Source organism: Mytilus californianus, unplaced genomic scaffold (assembly GCF_021869535.1).
Source record: "Mytilus californianus isolate M0D057914Y unplaced genomic scaffold, xbMytCali1.0.p SCAF_4, whole genome shotgun sequence".
Classification (NCBI taxonomy): domain Eukaryota; kingdom Metazoa; phylum Mollusca; class Bivalvia; order Mytilida; family Mytilidae; genus Mytilus; species Mytilus californianus.
The window spans coordinates 100456397-100476823 of NW_026262690.1; the positions used below are offsets into that span (position 1 = coordinate 100456397).

At 32.7% G+C, this 20427-nt stretch overlaps 1 protein-coding gene and 1 long non-coding RNA gene across 10 annotated transcripts in view; one reads left to right on the forward strand and one right to left on the reverse strand.

The window, feature by feature from the left end:
- LOC127698926 (TALPID3 protein-like) overlaps window positions 1-20427 on the reverse strand; it is a 480691-nt gene that overhangs the window by 118164 nt on the left and 342100 nt on the right. For all 5 annotated transcript variants that reach the window (XM_052202653.1, XM_052202654.1, XM_052202655.1 and 2 more), the window contains one exon: window positions 6505-6728. In XM_052202653.1, coding sequence (XP_052058613.1) covers window positions 6505-6728 — 224 coding nt within the window. The remainder of the gene's footprint in view (window positions 1-6504; window positions 6729-20427) is intronic.
- Window positions 1-20427, forward strand: part of LOC127699029 (uncharacterized) — a 218998-nt gene that overhangs the window by 95229 nt on the left and 103342 nt on the right. The gene's annotated exons all lie outside the window — the stretch shown is intronic.

Genomic DNA, 20427 nt, shown 5'->3' on the forward strand with positions numbered 1-20427 from the left:
AAACTTTAACCTGAAGCAGATGGACGTACGAACGAATAGACGCACATAACAAATAACATAATGCCCCTCTACTATCGTAGGTGGGGCATAAAAATTTCTTTAACACTGACATCATGATTGTTTTAAAATAAAGATTAAAATCATGCATCATGATGATACAAACACAGCCGAGTGAGTGAGTTTGTCTACAGAGACAGGAAGGATGATCTATTAAAAAACAATAAACTGTTGACAGAGATGTCTCCTCTGTACATGTTATCCTGACAGTAAAATGCATATATTGAAATTAAAATTGAAATGCTTTAACATGTAATCTATGTAAAACATTTGTAGCCAATGAATCCAAGACTTAAGCTGCTTGGCAAAGTAATCTGAATAGAAATAAGATATGCCAATAATTTTTATTGTACTTATACTAGTATAAGCATCTCAAATTTGAAGAGTTTTGTAAATTTATTCTTAAGTTAAATATTAATCAAACAACATTATTTTAACTTATCATCAACTTTATATCAAAGACAAAACTTTAGGATCTGAAGAAAAGAGTTTATATAAAAAAGATGTTTTAATAAACTATGGCAAGTTTGGTTTATTGTTTTCTGAAATTTTAAATGATGTAAAACACTAACAAGAGTGCACACACTGAAAAGTCTCACCTGCTTTAATATTCATGATTTATTTTATATTGATTGTACTAAAAATAAAGTTTTACTTGTATCACATAACCTCAACATTATTAAAGATCCATGAAAATGAGGTCAAGGTCAGATAAACCAAGCCAAACAGACATGTTCACCTTACAATCATTACATAAATCATACCATAAAGCTGTTTTGATAAGTTTGTTATATTTCAATGTATTTCATGAGGGCCTCAGGGAAGATTACTTTTATAGCTAACTGTGTAACCCTCTTTAAATAAAGAATTATTATTATTATTATTACATACACAAAATATAGTTGACCTATTGCTTATAGCATACAAGAAACAGACAAAACCATGAAAACTTAATATAGACCAATGAACCATGAAAATGAGGTCAAGGTCAAATGACCCATGCCAGACAGACATGCACACCTTACAATCATTCCATACATAAACATAGTTGATCTTATTGCTTATAGTATCTAAGAAAATGACCAAAAATATAACACTGACCAATGAACCATGAAATTTAGGTCATGGACAGATGATACCAGCCAGATAGACATGTACACCTTACAATCATTCCATACACAATATATAGTTGACCAATTGCTTATAGTATTAGAAAAACAGACCTAAACACAAAAAGATAACATTGACCAATGAAAATGAGGTCAAGGTCAGCTGAAACCTGCCAGACTGACATGTCCATCTTACAATCATTCCATACACCAAATATAGTTGACCTACTGCTTACAGTATTTGATAAAACAGACCTAATCAAGTAACTTTATTCTTGATCACTGATCCATGTAATTAGGTCCAGGTCAGGTGAACCCTATTTGATGGACATGTAGACCTAGCAAGTAGCCCATATACCAAACATAGTTGTCCTATTACTCAGAATAAGAGAGAAATTCACATAAAATACACAAAAGGAGAAGGTCCGGCTAATTTTGGCCTTAAATTTGAAGTACATCTGATAAAAGATTTTTGACATTTTTTTAACACTCAAGTGTCTATTTCAGTCGATTCAATTAGTTCATGTAGAAGATTTGAACTGATTTGTTCATTAAAGAGGCCTCAAATGCAAGCTTAAAAATGAAAAATCTATTAAATATGCCATAAATGTCACTTTCAGATAGTTTTTTGTCTAAAATGTAAGTGGCCGCATTCGTGTTCAGTCTCAACCTTTATATATGTTATGTATCATCATCAAATACAATATATATTAAAATATTAAGACTGAGCACAAGTACGGCCACTTCCATTTTAGACAAAAACCGTCTAAACATTTGCACAAATGCTAAAATTGTGAAGATTTCAGTAATTTTACATGAACTTATAATGCTAGTACCTGAAGCATTGTATTGTCAAAAAACAGCCCATATTTATGAAACAAAAGTATTCTACTTTCCAAAAAATAGCTAAAATTTTACATTATTACCAAATTTGTAAAAGTACTATATTTTGGGGCCAAAAAGGGGTCTTACCGGGCCCACTCCTTTGTTTTTTAATCAGTTGCTGAACCATGAAAATGAGGTCAAGGACAATTGGACAGACAGAAAGTTTGTAACATAAAGTATCTGTATACAAGGTATGAAGCATCCAGGTCTTCTACCTTCTGAAATATAAAGCTTTATACAAATAGTTTACATCGCCACCACCTGATTGTAATCCCTATGTCATACTGCGACTACCATGGAAAACTGAACCCCCTTATAGATCTCAGTTTTTCAAATTGTCATAGCTATTCCAGCTATGTTATATAGTTATAATATAAAATAAATTAGTAAGTACATGGTATAGTTATAATGCATTAATAAGAACATGGTAAGAATAAAAAATGTTAGAAAATATTTTTAAACATTTTTACTCAGCCATGGAAAATTTACCTCCCCCCCCCCCCAACTACAATGGAAAACTGAACCCCCCTAATGGACCTCAGATTTTCAAACTGTCACAGTTATTCCAGCCGTGGCATATAGTAAAAATACATCTATAAGTACTTGGTAGGAATAAAACTGGTCAAAAAATATATTTTTAAAATTTTTAACTTAGCCATGGAAAATTGAACCCCCTCTAGACCTCAGTTTTTCAAATTGTCATAGCTTTTCAAACTACTTTATATAGTTATAACGCTTAACCTTATGTTTTTTGAAATTCATTGAAAGGAAATAAAGGGGGTTCAATTTTCCATATGACACCTGCTTATTCATTTTGAGAAACAAAGCAGCATGCAAATTTATTTTCATCTTTGTACAAAATTACTTCCTGTATTTTGTAGGGCATAATCCTGTTTTTGCCAAGATTCATTTTTTCCAGTTCTTATTAGGCTAGGATATTAATTTCATTTCCCTTAACGAATAGATATGTGTTTTTATTACATTGATAGCAAGAATTACTGTGACTTCCCAGTGAAATAAAAACCAATAATTTCACATGTGAAATTAAAGAACCTTTGTGAGCACGCTCACATACCCCACGTCCCCACATTGGCTAAACAAAATCTCATCAGATTACTAAGCTCAAAGACTCCTAAATCCTACAAAAGTCAACTAATAAAATTTTCTTAAGGATATGCAAATCTACATAGTATGTCCTAATTATCTACAAAGTTTGATGAAATTCTGTAGTGAGGTTTCAGAGGAGTTGCGATGACAAATTGTTGCAAACAAATTCCCCATAAGTATAAACCCATAAGGACTCTCCCTATTATTCATTCAATTCAATAGAATTTCCAATTTTTTTGCAAAAATTTTGTATAAATGAATAAAATCGGTTCAAGGTCAAAGGTCAAGGTCATAATTGACCATTGAACTTTTGACCTGAAGTAGGCCATATGTTCCCATGGTCATTACTGAAGACCCCATTTGTCTATCACTAACTGTTCTCATGTTATAATCATTTGAAAATAAAAAGTTCAAAAATCCCATGGGTTCTATAGTAAACTCCTCCCTTCTGTTGGCCTCTCAAAGTACCCCTTTATAAACCCCAGTGCACAAACAAAACCCCGATGGCACCACTAGACATGTTAGTCTAACATATTTTGGAACCCTTAGTAAATCTGAAAAGCGGTTTTGGAGAACTGCTGCAGACAAGTTCAAATTTGAATAAAATGCTTCGCTGAGCGCAGCTGGATAAGACCGCAGAGGTCCAACCCTGAACAGTTGGGGCAAAAATGGACACAATATTCACGCTTGATACAGGTCTGAATTTGGATTGTAATTAAATATTTCACACATAATAGGTTTCTGACACAGAATAACTGTAGTCAAAGAACTTAGAATTGGTTATATGATTTGAATTTATATTCAATTTTTTGCTTTTGTGCAATACACTGTGCCTGTGCGAATTGAACCCGCCCCCCAACAAAAAAATCCCAAAACATGTGAAGAAATTTTGTTTAATTTCTGAAATCTGAAATGAAAAAAAATTGACCCCCCCCCCCTTTTCTAAAAAAAAAAAAATTCTTTCCCTCAAGATATGGTCATAATCTCAATTCAAATTTCCAATGGAGTTTGCAACCATAATTACCCATTTAAATACATCATAAAAGTCTTAAATAGATAATTTAAAAGCAGTGTAAGAGAGGTAATCCAACATTGTACAACATTGTACAATTTTGTTTTTGGATTACCTCCCTCACACTGCTTTTAAATTGTCCATTAACCAGGAAACCCTTGTTTTTTCCCCTTTTTTCCCCCTTATTCCTAAACGGTTTGAGCAATAACCCCCCAAAGCCAATTCTAACCATCTTTTTGTGGTATGGAAACTTGTGGTATAATTTCAGAGAGATCCATACACTTAAACACAAGTTATTGTCTGGAAACTAGAAAAATGCCTTTTTGGGCCTCTTTTTGGGCCCTAATCCCTAAACTGTTAGGACCATAACCCCCAAAACCAATCCCAACCTTCCGTTTGTGGTATTGAACCTTATGGTAAAATTTCATAGAGATCCATTCACTTAAACTATAGTTATTGTGGGTGAAAACCAATGTGTCTTCGGACGACGACGACGCCGTCATACCAATATATGACCACAAAAATTTTTTGAAGATGAAGAAGAAAAAGAAGAATAATAATAAGAAGAAATGAGCAAAACCAATGTCTCTAAACTTTGTTTGGATGACTTAATAAATGAATCATAATTTCCTGTTGATATGCACATCTACATAGAACATGTATGTTCTAACTATCTACAGTGTTTCATGAAATTCTGTAGTGAGGTTTCAGAGGAGTTGCGATGACAAATTGTTGCAGTAACATATTTATGCAAAAATTCTAAGTTCAAAGGGGCATAACTCATGGAATAAACTGTTGACACAGATATATGTCTCACCTATCGGCATAAAATTCAGAAGAAGACAATCTGATGGACAGCAACATTACTTATTAATTCAGTCATTGGACCATGATCTAGTGGGCAGGGCCTGAAAATGGTCGACAAACTGAGATGTACAGACAGTAATGTAACTTTATAGAAAATATATTTGTTTATTGTAAGTAGTTCCTATCAATATAACTTAAGCATAAAAACTTAACATCGAAAATTGCTAATTAATTCAAAGTCACTAGACCATGACCTAGGGGGCAGGGCCTCAAAATAGTCATCAAACTGATATGAACTGATAGTAATGCAACTTCATACAAAATATCATTGATCTATCACAAGTAGGCCTATCAAACTAACTTAAGCAGAAAACTTAACATTGAAAATTGCTAATTTATTCAAAGTCACTGGACCATGACCTAGGGGCAGGGCCTCAAAATAGTCATCAAACTGATATGTACTGATAGTAATGCAACTTCTTACAAAATATCATTGATCTATCACAAGTAGATCCTATCAAACTGACTTGAGCAGAAAACTTTTGTTGACACCGTCGCAGCAATCCCTATGTCTCGCTTTCAGCGTTTTTCAGAGGATTTGTGATGACAAGAAGAGGACTGATGGACAAACGGACGGACAGATGGATGGGTCAAAAATATTATACCCTATGCAACTGTTAAATAGGTGTTGTCAAGACGTTGTCGATGACGTTACATCAGAGCAAATAGTAAATTCGTAGAAAAAGATATAGTTTCTTGCATTTTCTACTTTATTTCCATTAAAAATCCCATTGTCAATGTAATAAAATGAATATCTAATCAAAGAATTCAAATATTGAAAAATATTCAACATGTGACCAAAAAACACTGATAATAAACTCATGGGCTAAGGGCATTCATGAATTAATGTGATGTTCGGTCACTAGTTGAATATTTTTCTATATCTAAATTCTTAGATAAGTTATTCTATAATTTAAATTAAATATCACTTAGAACACAAGACATTACAATCATGCAGGATAAATAAGAAAAAAATGTAAAGTCTTGTGCAACATTTCCAACATTACCTTCTAGACTAGACATGACTGTGTATTTTATTAATACATCTTGCTCAGTAAATTTCTTAGCATGGATAGAACAATCTCAGATAGCCATTGTCCTATACTCAAGATACAGGTCATATGTTTTTTTCAGGAAGAAGCTGTATCAATGAGGAAAGTTTTATTAATTCATTAAATTTTGTTTCTACCTTGGGGAGAAAAACCATAGCTAAATGTTGTCTCCTATTCTGACTGGAAACTCATGGTTAACAATTTTATTTCGAATGGAAGAGGAATAATGGATGTTTACAGATCTTGTTTTAGGATGACATACCAGGGTACCTTTAGAGATCCTGCAAGATAGCTCAGCTAAACAAATGAAATGTATAATAATTCTTGATTTGCTTTTGTTCCTGTTTGAACAATTATGTCTACTGTTGTAATAAACCCTAAATGCTTTACATTCTTTCTTGTATTTCTTAAATACCATTCTACAGCCTTGTTTTCTAATGCTTCTTGTCTTTTAATATCTTCTGCTATTTGATCTGAGACCCAAATTACTCTGTTATGACCAGAAATATCAGGTTGGAAGGATTCCCTTTGAGTTGGTGGTGAAGGTTCATTGTAACCTGGTAATTCAATTCCTGGTGCAGATTCCGGTGAGAAATCTTCATCATATACCACTTCTGATAACTCTGTTAAATCTTCATCCTACAAATCATAGCAATATAAAAGGAAAATAAGGAGATGTAGTATTATTGCTAATAAGATAAACTGTTATCACAGAGATATGTCTCGCCTATTTGTTATTTTGATAAAGCAAATGTTGAAATTAAAATAGCAATACTTTAACATGCAAGTTATGCAAATATTCAAAATCAATGAACCATGACTGAAGGTACAGGGCTAAACAATGTCCATGGAAATGAGATGTGCCAATGCTAATACAACTGCATACCAAATACCATTGACTTTTCATAAGTCGTTCCCTTTAAACAAACCTAAACACAAACATTAACTTGTAAACTATGTAAAAGTTTCAAAGTCGATGAACCATACTGAGGGGGTGGGGTTATATAATCTCCATGGAAATGAAACTTGCAAATGCCAATACATTTGGATACAAAATATCATTGACTTAACATTAGTGGTTCATCTTAAACGGACCCAATCACAAACTAATACATATGTAAACTAAGCAAAAGTTTAAAAGTCAATAGACCATGACTGAGGGGGTAGGGTCAAATATTCTCCATGGAAATAAGATGTGCTAATGCTTATACAACTGCATACCAATTAACATTGGCCTACCACTAACGGTCCTCCTTAAACTGACCTAATCACAAACTAATACATGAAAACTGAGCAAAAGTTTCAAAGTCAATAAACCATGACTGAGGGGGCGGGGCCAAATAATCTCCATGGAAATGAGATATGCCAATGCTTATACAACTGCATACCAAATATCATTAACCTACCACTAGTGGTTCCCCATAAACTGACCTAATCACAAACTAATACATGTAAACTAAGCAAAGTTAAGAAGTCAATAGACCATGACTGAGGGGGCAGGGCCAAATAATCTGCATGGTAATGAGATATGCCAATGCTTATACAACTGCATACCAAATATCATTAACCTACCACTAGTGGTTCACCATAAACTAGACCTAATCACAAACTAACACATTGTTGACACAGCCGCCGCCGGAAACAGCATACCTATGTCGCGCTTTTTTCACCCGTCAAGGCGAGACAAAAACTATCCACAAGTGTCTAAATGATGTGGATGCAAGTAACTATAGGTCATCTTAGGCCATCAGCAATGAGCAAAACCCATACTGTATAGTCAGCTATGAAAAGCACTTACATGACAAAATGTGAAGCAATTAAAACGAGAAAAACCAAAGGCCTGATTTATGACAAAACATTAAATGAAACATAAAAATGACATACATCAATTAACAACAATGACTGTCTGAGATAGACTGCTGACTTGGGACAGGCACATAAAGAATGTGGTTGGGTTAAACATGTTTGTGAGTGCTAAACCCTCCGCATACCTGGGACAGTGGTGTAATATTAAAACATTATAACAAACCATAACAAGAATGTGTCCATAGTACACGGATGCCCCACTCGCACTATCATTTTCTATGTTCAGTGGAACATCAAATTCTGGTCAAAACTCTAATTTGGCATTAAAATTAGAGAGATCACATCATAAGGAACATGTGTACTAAGTCTAAGTTGATTGGACTTCAACTTCATCAAAAACTACCTTGACCAAAAACTTTAACCTGAAGCGGGACAGACGGACAGTCGGACGTACGGACACACAGACCGAAAAACATAATGTCCTTCTACTATTGTAAGTGGGGCATAAAAATCAGTTAAAAATGGCTCAACTCATCAGATTGGGAGAAAGCACAAAAAACAACTCACATAAATTAAAAAGACACAAAGTACAAATCTAAGAGTACCTGCAGATACTGAAAGTCAAGTTGCAAGTTTAGTAAGTCATGTTGCAACAAATTTTTAATTGCCAGTTTACTAAAACTTCAAAATTTTAAAAGCATGCTGTATTAGAAAACCATCTATTAAACTATTCAAGAAATCTTAAAATATCTTAGATACTAAGAGAATACTACACCAAAAGTCAAAATGAAAATTATATATAGGCACAAAATCTTGTAATTAATTGATTTCAAATGTTCGTATTTACATCATACTCATTCAGTTACATCTTTTTTTATGTTTTTTTTAAACCAAAGTGCAGGGATTTGAATACATCCATTCTATTTGCACTGTAACACCTGAAATCACAATCATTTATGATGAAAAATTCAGTGAATGATAGAGCAAAGAAAATCTTTATTACTCTCTGGTTCAATTGCTACAATCATGAAAGATGTTTTTAAAAGAGGTTTTTTCTGATGCAGTCGGTAATAATTTCGGTTTGTGACCTATTTATAAAGGACGCTTCACTATGGTAACGGCATGCATGATGTCACAAATCTTTACTCTGATTGGACAAAATAACAGAATTGAACAAAAACCAACAATAAAAGATATATGCTATAATAAAAGGAAAACATTACGGACATAAAATCAAACTTAAAAATGAAATTATCCAGATAAATAAAAATTAATTCAGGTAAAGAAGGTGTCATTATCACCACTGTAAAATTATTTTGATTTTGTAGGCTTAGCCTTTGATACATGAGTAGGTAAATATCACTGACAGGTTCATTAGATCTACCAGGTCAATTAAGCTATATGAAATAGCTTGAGTGCTATAAATATATATCTTATGGACTAAAACTTCCAAGGCGTAATAACAATCTCAAAGAGTACAAAATATTATTCTTGAAATAAGAAATGTCAAAATACATATATCCGCAAATTTAATTACTTGTCAAAAGCTGTATTATATAGATCATCTCCCTTTGGCGTCCGTCCGTCCTCGATATACACACCGAAAAAGGTTGTATCTCTAATTGTTAAAGTTCTTGACATTTAGTTATAATTGACATTTCTTCATGGATCTAAACTGTTTCAAATTTGTTATTCATTACAGATTGTAACCTACTAATATCTTATTTTTGTGTCTATATAGCAGAGCTATAGGTACTTCTTTGTCTTTGAAATATACCTATATATATTTGTTTTGCATGCACACGTATAAAAATTGTGGTTTTTATCCAATGCAATCATAGGTTTGAACGTTGTTTTCAATTTAGACTTCTTTATATTTTTTCGTTTGGGCTTGTATTATATTTTCCTTCGGGTTTATATGATCCATTCATCCTATTTCGACTCTTCAAAATTCAAGAGTCTATCCTAAATTGAGGTAAATTAAATGGCCTTCCAAATACCATTTCGATTCCTAACATCACTGAAGGGACATTAATTGTCGAAACCCGGATATGGTGTACTAATTTTTGCACCTTTTGTTTGCGGTATACAATCTTTTCCGCAAGTTTATTGTTTTCTGTTTGGTATTAAATTAATAGTTAAGATCCATTTTGTTACATCTGGTGATCTGTTTATTTGGCAATAGCCAATGGCAGTCAGCAGGGTTTAAGAACATCAGTTGTTCGACCTGCTAGTCAAATGCGTTTTGTTAAAATATACTTTTTCACTTTTTTTGGTCTTTTGGAAAATGTTGTTTGTGCTGTATTTAGACCCCTCTACCAAGAAATTTGTTTTTATCCAACGCAATCATAGGTTTGAAAGTTGTTTTCAATTTAGACTTGCCTATATATATATATATATATATATACATTTAGTTAAGTACCATGCAGTATATATTTTAATTTTTTAGGGAAAAGTGCATATACTCAACTTTCAGATTCATCAGCCTTTTTCATGGTTTGTTTTTGTCTTTATGCTCACATCTGAATGCGTCAGATATCTTTTTTAAAGATAGTACTTGTTTGGTGTTATATTTACCAGAGTCAGCCTTTATTTCTATAATGCATGGACCCTGATTAAATCTTGGAAATTTGAAAAGTACATGTACTGAAGTTGGTGTGATACAAACAAATTGATCCCTATACATAAAGTGTAATGATTTTTGTTACCATACTTTTAGTAAGGTTTGCAATCAGGAAAAAATGCGCTCCGCCTGCAGCAGCTGGATACGACCGCAGAGGTCGAACTCTGAACAGTTGGGGAAAGTATGGACACACTATTCAAGCTTGATACAGCTCTGAATTTGGATAGAGATTAAATATTTGACACATTATAGATTTCTGACACAGAATAAATGTGGTCAGATAACTTAAAAAATTTGAAATGGGACATTAAATCTACTTAATGGTCCAATATTCAAAATCTATTTCCATGGTTAAGATTCAGCATATAAAAAAAAAACCCATGAATTCAAACAAAGTTTAATTTTAGACCCTTTAGACCTTAATATGGACTTATTTGAAAACAGGGCCCAAAATTAAAAATCTGAATGTACAGTTAGATTCAGCATATCATAGAACCACAAGAATTCAGTTTTTGATGAAATCAAAGAAAGTCTAATTTTGGACCCTTTGGACCTAAATGTAGACCTATTTAAAAATGTCCAAATATCCAATATAGTAATACATGGTAAAAACCTCAAACAATTCAAGACTTTAAATCAATCCTCATTGAAATTGGTTAAAAGATTTGTATTTATTTTCAATTGAAGACTTCTTGCTGTTGTGCAACACTTTGCTGTTGCGCAATACTTAGTAAATAGATATAAGAAGATGTGGTATGAGTGCCAATGAGACAACTCTCCATCCAAGTCAAAATTTATAAAAGTAAAGCATTATAGGTCACAGTACGGTCTTCAACACGGAGCCTTGGCTCACACCGAACAGTAAGCTATGAAAAGGGCCCCAAAAATTACTAGTGTAAAACCATTCAAACGGGAAAACCAACGGTCTAATCTATATAAAAAACGAGAAACGAGAAACACTTATGAACCACATCAACAAACGACAACTACTGAACATCAGATTCCTGACTTAGGACAGGTGCAAACAAATGCAGCGTGTTTAAACGTTTTAATGGTACCAAACCTTCACCCTTTTTCTGAAACAATAGTGTAACATCACAACATAGAAAGACACACTATAAAATATCAACTGAAATAGCTTAACTCAATCAAAGGACATATTAACACCATTGAACATACACTGAACAAATAAATTTGACCTATGACACAATGTAAATACAAAATAAATAAAGTAAGGGAAGAATAATAAAAGTAACATGTTATATCGGTAAGAAATGTTAAACAAATAAAGAAAAACAATATGCTGGAACAAAAATATCAGCCATTTGCAATAACTTTAAACACAGGTAAATGAAAATAATTTTGGTGTTAGGTATACGTGTACAGTACCAATAGAGAAAGGAAATATTTTTATAAAATAAATAATTTTGATGTTCATAGTACGAAGTGAAAATTTAAAGTAATACCAAACACCCATCAAAGATGGCACACAGACCAGATATAACCCTGAATAACATTAAATAACAAAAAAGCAATACAATTAGTATCAACAGGTCAAATAAACAAGAAAGTATGATTTGAGAGTACTCGCAGTTACTGACAGCTAGTTAAAAGCCAAAACAATTAATAATAAAAAATCATGCATCAGAGACTAAAATCAACTAAAACACATCCCAGGGATTTAGTATTTTAATGTCATGGACAGTCAAAGAAGACATGACTAGTGCAATGCCAAAAATAAATGTATCGACAGACAGTAGGAGTTTAACCTCTTTATAGATCAAAACGAACGTGGGTGTGTCTTTATACATCCCGTTTGAAAAAAATACAAATTTGGTTATGTTTTAATTTGCTGATGAGAAAATCGATATTAGTGCCAATGTAAACTATAAAGGTTCGATGAGTTTACACGGATCACATAGTGATTTCCGTGCTTTAAGTACAATATTACCGTAAAATTTAGGATGTGAAATACAGTTTTTAATCAGTTTTCTACAAGTACAGCCAAATTTACTAATCAAATCTTTGTATCTAAGAAAGAACTTAGCAAAAGTTTTACGTAATTAATGGTAACGAAATCCCTGATTTAATAATTTACCAGTGATGCATTGATTACGTTCGTTAAAATCTATGACATCACTACACACACGGGCATAACGAACGAGTTGGGATATATAAACACCGTATGATGGAGCCAAAGGAACATCGCCGTCTAAAAAAGGAAAGTTAACAATAGGGAATAAAAAATCGTCTCTTTTGTCGTAAATTTTTGTATGGAGTTTTCCTTTAGAGATTGAAATGTCCAAATCCAGAAAAGGACAACTACTGCTGTTTATGTTAGATTTAGTTAAAGTAAGTTCTATTGGGTAAATTTCGGTAGTATATTTAGAGAACTCTGGATTATTTAACGAAAACATATCATCTAGATACTGAGTTTGGTCATAAACTGAGATTCATAGCAATACAGGAATAAATCTGCTATTAAAGGGGCGCAGTTAGTGCCCATAGGAATACCTACTACTTGTCGATACACTTTATCGCCGAAACGTACATATATGTTGTCCAGGAGAAAATTTAAAGCTTCAATCATATCTTCACATTTCCAGTAAGTGTATCTAGCATACTTTCCTTTTTCGTTACAGAAAAAGGCTTTAAACGAGTTACAGCAAATAAATTTGTAATGAGATTTTTCAACAGACCATTTAATTAAATATGAAAACTTTTTCTTGATAAGATTGTGTGGAAGTGTAGTATAGAGAGTAGAAAAATCATAACTTTCAACAGAATTAAAAGGACCATCAAAAGCATGTATTTTATCTAAAACCTCTAAAGAATTTTTAACACTCCAAAAATAATTAATACTATTATTTTCATAAGCTTTATTACAAAAGTTAATAACAAGTTCTTTGATAGTAGTAAGGGAGGTAGTTAGAAGCACTGATAGATAAGTAGTAGAACACTTACTAGATGCAGAGATGAAACGGAACTTAAATGGTTTTTTGTGTAATTTAGGTAACCAGTACATAGTAGGGACTTTCAAATGTTCGGAAGAGGCATTAAGCTGGGTAGTGGCAGTGATATGCTTGTTTACAATTAGACTCTCTGTGGAGCGTACGGACCTGAATGTAGATGAATTTGTAATTTCGTTTTGGAGAACTTCCATGTAGCATATGCGTCACACCACCACTACATTATTTGCTGCTTTGTCTGCCGGTACGAACACAAACCGCTTTGCGAGTACTTGGAGTTTATTTTTTATTCTGGAAATGGGAATATCATGGACCCTATTACTAATTTCAGAGTTGTTTTCAAAATGAGATATACGAATATTAACAGTATTCATAATTTTATTCAAATAACTGTCTAGAGATTTTTTATCAGATTTTTCACGTTTACACCAATTTTTACAGTAGACAGACAGAGCGTCTTTAATGATCTGATGACACTGTTTCCAATCTATTTTAGATGGAGGACGATATTTAGGTCCTTTCTTAAGAAAAGTTATGACCTGACAGTCTTCGACGATGTTTAGGTCTCCTGTAAGGACATGACCATAGGGAACATATCTAAAACTAGATGTTTCACAATCTCAAGTGGAAGGAACATTATTTTCTATATTGACATGTGATGTAACTGACGTATAATTAAAAATCAAACTTCTGCTGGGTTTTTTATAAGAATACGAAATAATAGGTGGTTCTATATTATCAAAATATGGAGGTATTTGGCTTTGGATGGTAGAGTCATTGAATATACTAGATAAGTTAATAAAATCAATACTTCTATTTATATATTTTAATTTAAGAAAATGCCGTTTATGATTTTCAGGTTTATCGATACTAGGAAATAGCCTATGATGACAAAAGGCTGTAATAATACGGGTGTATTCATACATTGGGCTAAAAAAAGAAATTGTATCACACTCCAGAAAAATAGCATATAATTTACTTATTGGTATCTGACCCAGTTTGCATAATACTTGATGTCTGCCATTATTTTTTATTATAGATAACAGATCAGCAAGAGTATAATTTGTACGATGTTTAATACGTTGATTACGGTTTTTGCGTTTGCCATGAGACCTTTTATTCCTAAGTCGTTTATCGACAATATTAATGAAATCGATTGAAGTTTTAGTTATGTTCCCCTGTCCTAATATTTTGTCATTAAGACCGAGAGGATAAGCTGTTTGAAGTCTTTTTATCCAAAATAATTCGCGAACTTCACGTGATTTTTCAAATTGCTTGTGTGATTCTCCTGGTTGTTTCTGAACTGTTTCAAGTGGTTGGAATTTAATAAATTTTAGATTTTGATTATGCTTATCTATATGTTGATATATCAAACTTTTGAATTTTTTAGGTCTACGAAAGCGGTAAAGTTGTTCTTGATTTCTTTTGTAATACGCTCGTCCCTTCTGTCCCACATATTGAATACCACACTTAGGTTGGGTTCAAGTTACCACATATATAAGGTTTTGAGTTTTTCAGGTAATGTCACAGGTAAAGGAGAGCGAAAAAGCTCTCCTGTTCACTGTTGACCGTACAGTATTTTGTGAAGTAAATCTAAAACAGGTTAGTCACTTTTTGGCATTGCACGGGAAAATTTGTGGATATCCACGCGCATTTTTGTTAAACAATCTGGCTGTAGAGGCATTACAAATACGTTTGTTTAAGCACATGGATATCCTAGAAGTTGTGTTGTTAATAATTTTCTTTCCATTGCGTAAAATCATGATAATTAAATAGGGGTATAGGAAAAATTCCAAATCTGTTTACAAACTAAATATAATAATTTACACATCCTGTTTGGTGTGTATCTCCTGCCATATCAGTATTTGTTGTTTCTTTATATCGATCAGAAATAATTTATGTTAGAACCAGCTTAGCCAGTATTAGAAAAGTCTTGTTTTTGGCCCCTATTTGGCCTCTAGTTTCTTAACAATTAAAGCCACAACCCACAAAATGGACCACAACCTTCTGTGTGTGGTATAGAACCTTGTGGTACAATTTCATAGAGATCCATTGACTAATACTTAAGTATTTGTCTGGAAACCAGAATAAATTGCTTCGCCGAGCGCAGCTGGATAAGACCGCAGAGGTCCAATCCTGAACAGTTGGGGCAAAAATGGACACAATATTCACGCTTGATACAGGTCTGAATTTGGATTGTAATTAAATATTTGACACATAATAGGTTTCTGACACAGAATAACTGTAGTAAAATAAAATGCTTCTCTGGGGCGCAGCTTGATACGACCGCAGAGGTCGAACCCTGAACAGTTGGGGCAAGTATGGACACAACATTCAAGCTTGATACAGCTCTGAATTTGGATTGTTATTAAATATTTGACACAGCATAGGTTTCTGACACAGAAAGAATGTGGTCTAAGAACTTGAATTTTTTAATTTACCTATTATGGTCCAATGTCCAAAATCAAAATACATGGTTAGATTCAGCATATCAAAGAACCCCATATATTCAATTTTTGTTAAAATCAAACAAAGTTTAATTTTGGACCCCAACTTGGACAAACTTGAAAACTGGGCCCATAATCAAAAATCTAAACACATGTTTAGATTCAGCATATCAAAGAACCCCAAGAATTCAATTTTTGCTAAAATCAAACTAAGTTTAATTTTGGACCCTTTGGACCTTAATGTAGACCAATTTAAAAAACGGGACTTAAAATTAAAAATCTAAATACACGGTTAGATTTGGAATATCAAAGAACCCCAATAATTCAATTTTTGATGAAATCAAACAAAGTTTAATTTTGGACCCTTTTGACCTCAATATGAACCAATTTGATAGCGGGGCCCACAAATAAAAAATCTAAATTCATGGTTAGATTCAGCATATCAAAGAACCCCATATATTCAATTTTTGTTGAAATAAAAAAAAGTTTAATTTTGGACCCCAACTTGGACCAACTTGAAAACTGGGCCCATAATCAAAAATCTAAACACATGTTTAGATTCAGCATATCAAAGAACCCCAAGAATTCAATTTTTGTTAAAATCAAACTAAGTTTAATTTTGGACCCTTTGGACCTCAATGCAGACCAATTTAAAAAACGGAACCCAAATTAAAAATCTAAAAACACGGTTAGATTTGGCATATCAAAGAACCCCAATAATTCAATTTTCGATGAAATCAAACAAAGTTTAATTTTGGACCCTTTTGACCTCAATATGAACCAATTTGATAGCGGGGCCTACAAATAAAAAATCTAAATACATGGTTAGATTCAGCATATCAAAGAACCTCATATATTCAATTTTTGTTGAAATCAAACAAAGTTTAATTTTGGACCCCAATTTGGACCAACTTGAAAACTGGGCCCATAATCAAAAATCTAAATAAATGTTTAGATTCAGCATATCAAAGAACCCCATATATTCAATTTTTGTTAAAATCAAACAAAGTTTAAATACTGGACCCTATCTTGGACCAACTTGAAAACTGGGCCCATAATCAAAAATCTAAACACATGTTTAGATTCAGCAAATCAAAGAACCCCAAGAATTAAATTTTTGTCAAAATCAAACTAAGTTTAATTTTGGACCCTTTGGACCTCAATGTAGACCAATTTAAAAAACAGGACCCAAAATTAAAAACCTAAATACACGGTTAGATTTGGAATATCAAAGAACCCCAATAATTCAATTTTAGATGAAATCAAACAAAGTTTAATTTTGGACCCTTTTGACCTCAATGTGAACCAATTAGATAACGGGGTCCACAAATAAAAAATCTAAATACATGGTTAGATTCAGCATATCAAAGAACCCCATATATTCAATTTTTGTTGAAATCAAACAAAGTTTAATTTTGGACCCCAATTTGGACCAACTTGAAAACTGGGCCAAAAATCAAAAATCTAAATACATGTTTAGATTCAGCATATCAAAGAACCTCATATATTCAATTTTTGCTAAAATCAAACAAAGTTTAATTTTGGACCCTTTGGACATTAATGTAGACCAATTTGAAAACTGGACCCAAAATTAAAAATCTAAATACACTGTTAGATTCGGCATAACAAATAAATAAATGTGATCAAAGATTTTACAAATCTAATGCGCCATACTGTGCAATTAAAGATTACTTCTTGAAATTTTTCAATATTTGAAATTTGAAAAAAAAATAATATTTGAAGAATAATTCTTTTTAATTTCTGAAATCTGAAATGAGAAAAAATTGGCCCCCCACAATTTCTTTTTATCCCCCCCGCCCTTTTTTCCCCCAAAAAAATTCTTTCCCTCAAGATATGGTCATAATCTCAATTCAAATTTCCAATGGAGTTGGCAACCATAATTACCCATTTAAATTTACCATAGTGCTAACTTAATCTATTTTATAATAGAATTAATAAAAATATAGTGTCAAATCTTTCATATGGATTTTTTTGTAAAAAAAAAAGATGAAAACATTTGCAGATATTTTTACTGGTCTTCCTTTATAAATATGCATTTCTTTAAACATAATCTAAAAGCAGTGTAAGGGAAGTAACCAAAACGTTGTATTTGGATTACCTCCCTTACACTGTTTTAGATTATCTTTATTGTTCATTAACCATTACTTTATACATAATTTAAAAGCAGTGTAAGGGAGATAATTTCAATGATGTATTTGATTTATCTCCCTTACACTGCTTTAAATTATGTTTTGTACTAAAGTATTTGTCCATTAACCAGGACAACCTTGTTTTTCCCCCTTTTTTGCCCGTAATTCCTAAACGGTTTGAGCCATAACCCCCCATAGCAAATCCTAACCATCCCTTTGTGGTATGGAAACTTGTAGTATAATTTCAGAGAGATCCATACACCGTTCCACAGTTATTGTCTGGAAACTAGAAAATGCTCATTTTTGGCCCCTTTTTGGCCCCTAATTCCTTAACTGTTGGTACCATAACCCCCAAAATCAATCCCAACCTTCCTTTTGTGGTATTTAACCTTATGGTCAAATTTCAAAAAGATCCATTCACTTAAACTAAAGTTAGAGTGCGAAAACCAATATGTATTCGGACGACGACGCCAACGTCATACCAATATACGACCACAAAATTTTTTTGCGGTCGTATAAAAACTTAGAATTGGTTATATGATTTGAGTTTATATATTTATAATTTTATAATTTTTTGCTTTTTTGCAATACACTATGCTGTTGCGAATTTTTTTCACCCTCCCCCCCCCCCCCCCCCTTTTTAAAAAAAAATTTCCCTCAAGATATGGTCATAATCTCAATTCAAATTTCCAATGGAGTTTGCAACCATAAATACCCATTTAAATACATCATTAAAGTCTTAAAAAGAAAATGACATACATAATCATGGCTAAAATTAATATTCCTTAATCAGTTAAATAGTAACTTCTAAAAATAAATTGATAGCTAATCACCTGAAGACAATACATTTCTTTATACATAATTTAAAAGCAGTGTAAGGGAGGTCATCCAAATTTGTTGCGAATTTTTTTCACCTCCCCCCCTTTTTTTCAAAAAAAAAAAATATTTCCCTCAAGATATGGTCATAATCTCAATTCAAATTTCCAATGGAGTTTGCAACCATAAATACCCATTTAAATACATCATAAAAGTCTTAAAATAGAAAATGACATACATAATCATGGCTAAAATTAATATTCCTTAATCAGTTAAATAGTAACTTCTAAAAATAAATTGATAGCTAATCACCTGAAGACAATACATTTCTTTATACATAATTTAAAAGCAGTGTAAGGGAGGTCATCCAAATTTGTTGCGAATTTTTTTCACCTCCCCCCCTTTTTTTCAAAAAAAAAAAATATTTCCCTCAAGATATGGTCATAATCTCAATTCAAATTTCCAATGGAGTTTGCAACCATAAATACCCATTTAAATACATCATAAAAGTCTTAAAATAGAAAATGACATACATAATCATGGCTAAAATTAATATTCCTTAATCAGTTAAATAGTAACTTCTAAAAATAAATTGATAGCTAATCACCTCAAGACAATACAACATTTCTTTATACATAATTTAAAAGCAGTGTATGGGAGGTAATCCAAACATAACATTGTACTTTTAAGTAATTGTCCATTAACCAGGAAACCCTTGTTTTTCCCCCTTTTTTGCCCCTTATTCCTAAACGGTTTGAGCCATACCCCCCAAAGCCAATCCTAACCATCCCTTTGTGGTATGGAAACTTGTGGTCTAATTTCAGAGAGATCCATACACCTTTCCACAAGTTATTGTCTGGAAACTAGAAAAATGCTTATTTGGGCCCCTTTTTGGCCCCTAATTCCTAAACTGTTAGGACCATAAACCCCAAAATCAATCCCAACCTTCCTTTTGTGGTTATAAACATTGTGTTTAAATTTCATAGATTTCTATTAACCAGAAAAACCTTGTTTTTTCCCCCCTTTTTTGCCCCTAATCCTTTTTTGCCCCTAATTCCTGAACGGTTTGTGCCATAACCACCAAAGTCAATCCCAACCTTCCCTTTATGGTATGGAACCTTATGGTACAATTTCATAGAGATCCATACACTTATACACAAGTTATTGTCCGGAAACTAGAAAAATGCCTTTTTTGGCCCCTTTTTGACCCCTAATTCCTAAACAGTTGGGACCATAACCCCTTAAATCAATCCCAATCTTCCTTTTGTGCTATTGAACCTTGTGGCTAAATTTCATAGAGATCCATTCACATATACTAAAGTTATTGTCCGGAAACCAAATGTCTTTGGAAGACGACAACGACATGATAGCAATATACGAATGCAAATATTTTGCGGTCGTATAAAAATAGGGTTAAATAATTCATCTTTGATTGACCATAGCAAGAGGTCAAAACAGAAATTTGATACCAATTGACAAAAGAGTGATGTTTTGCTGATTATATTTGGTTTTTTAGAACTCAAATGG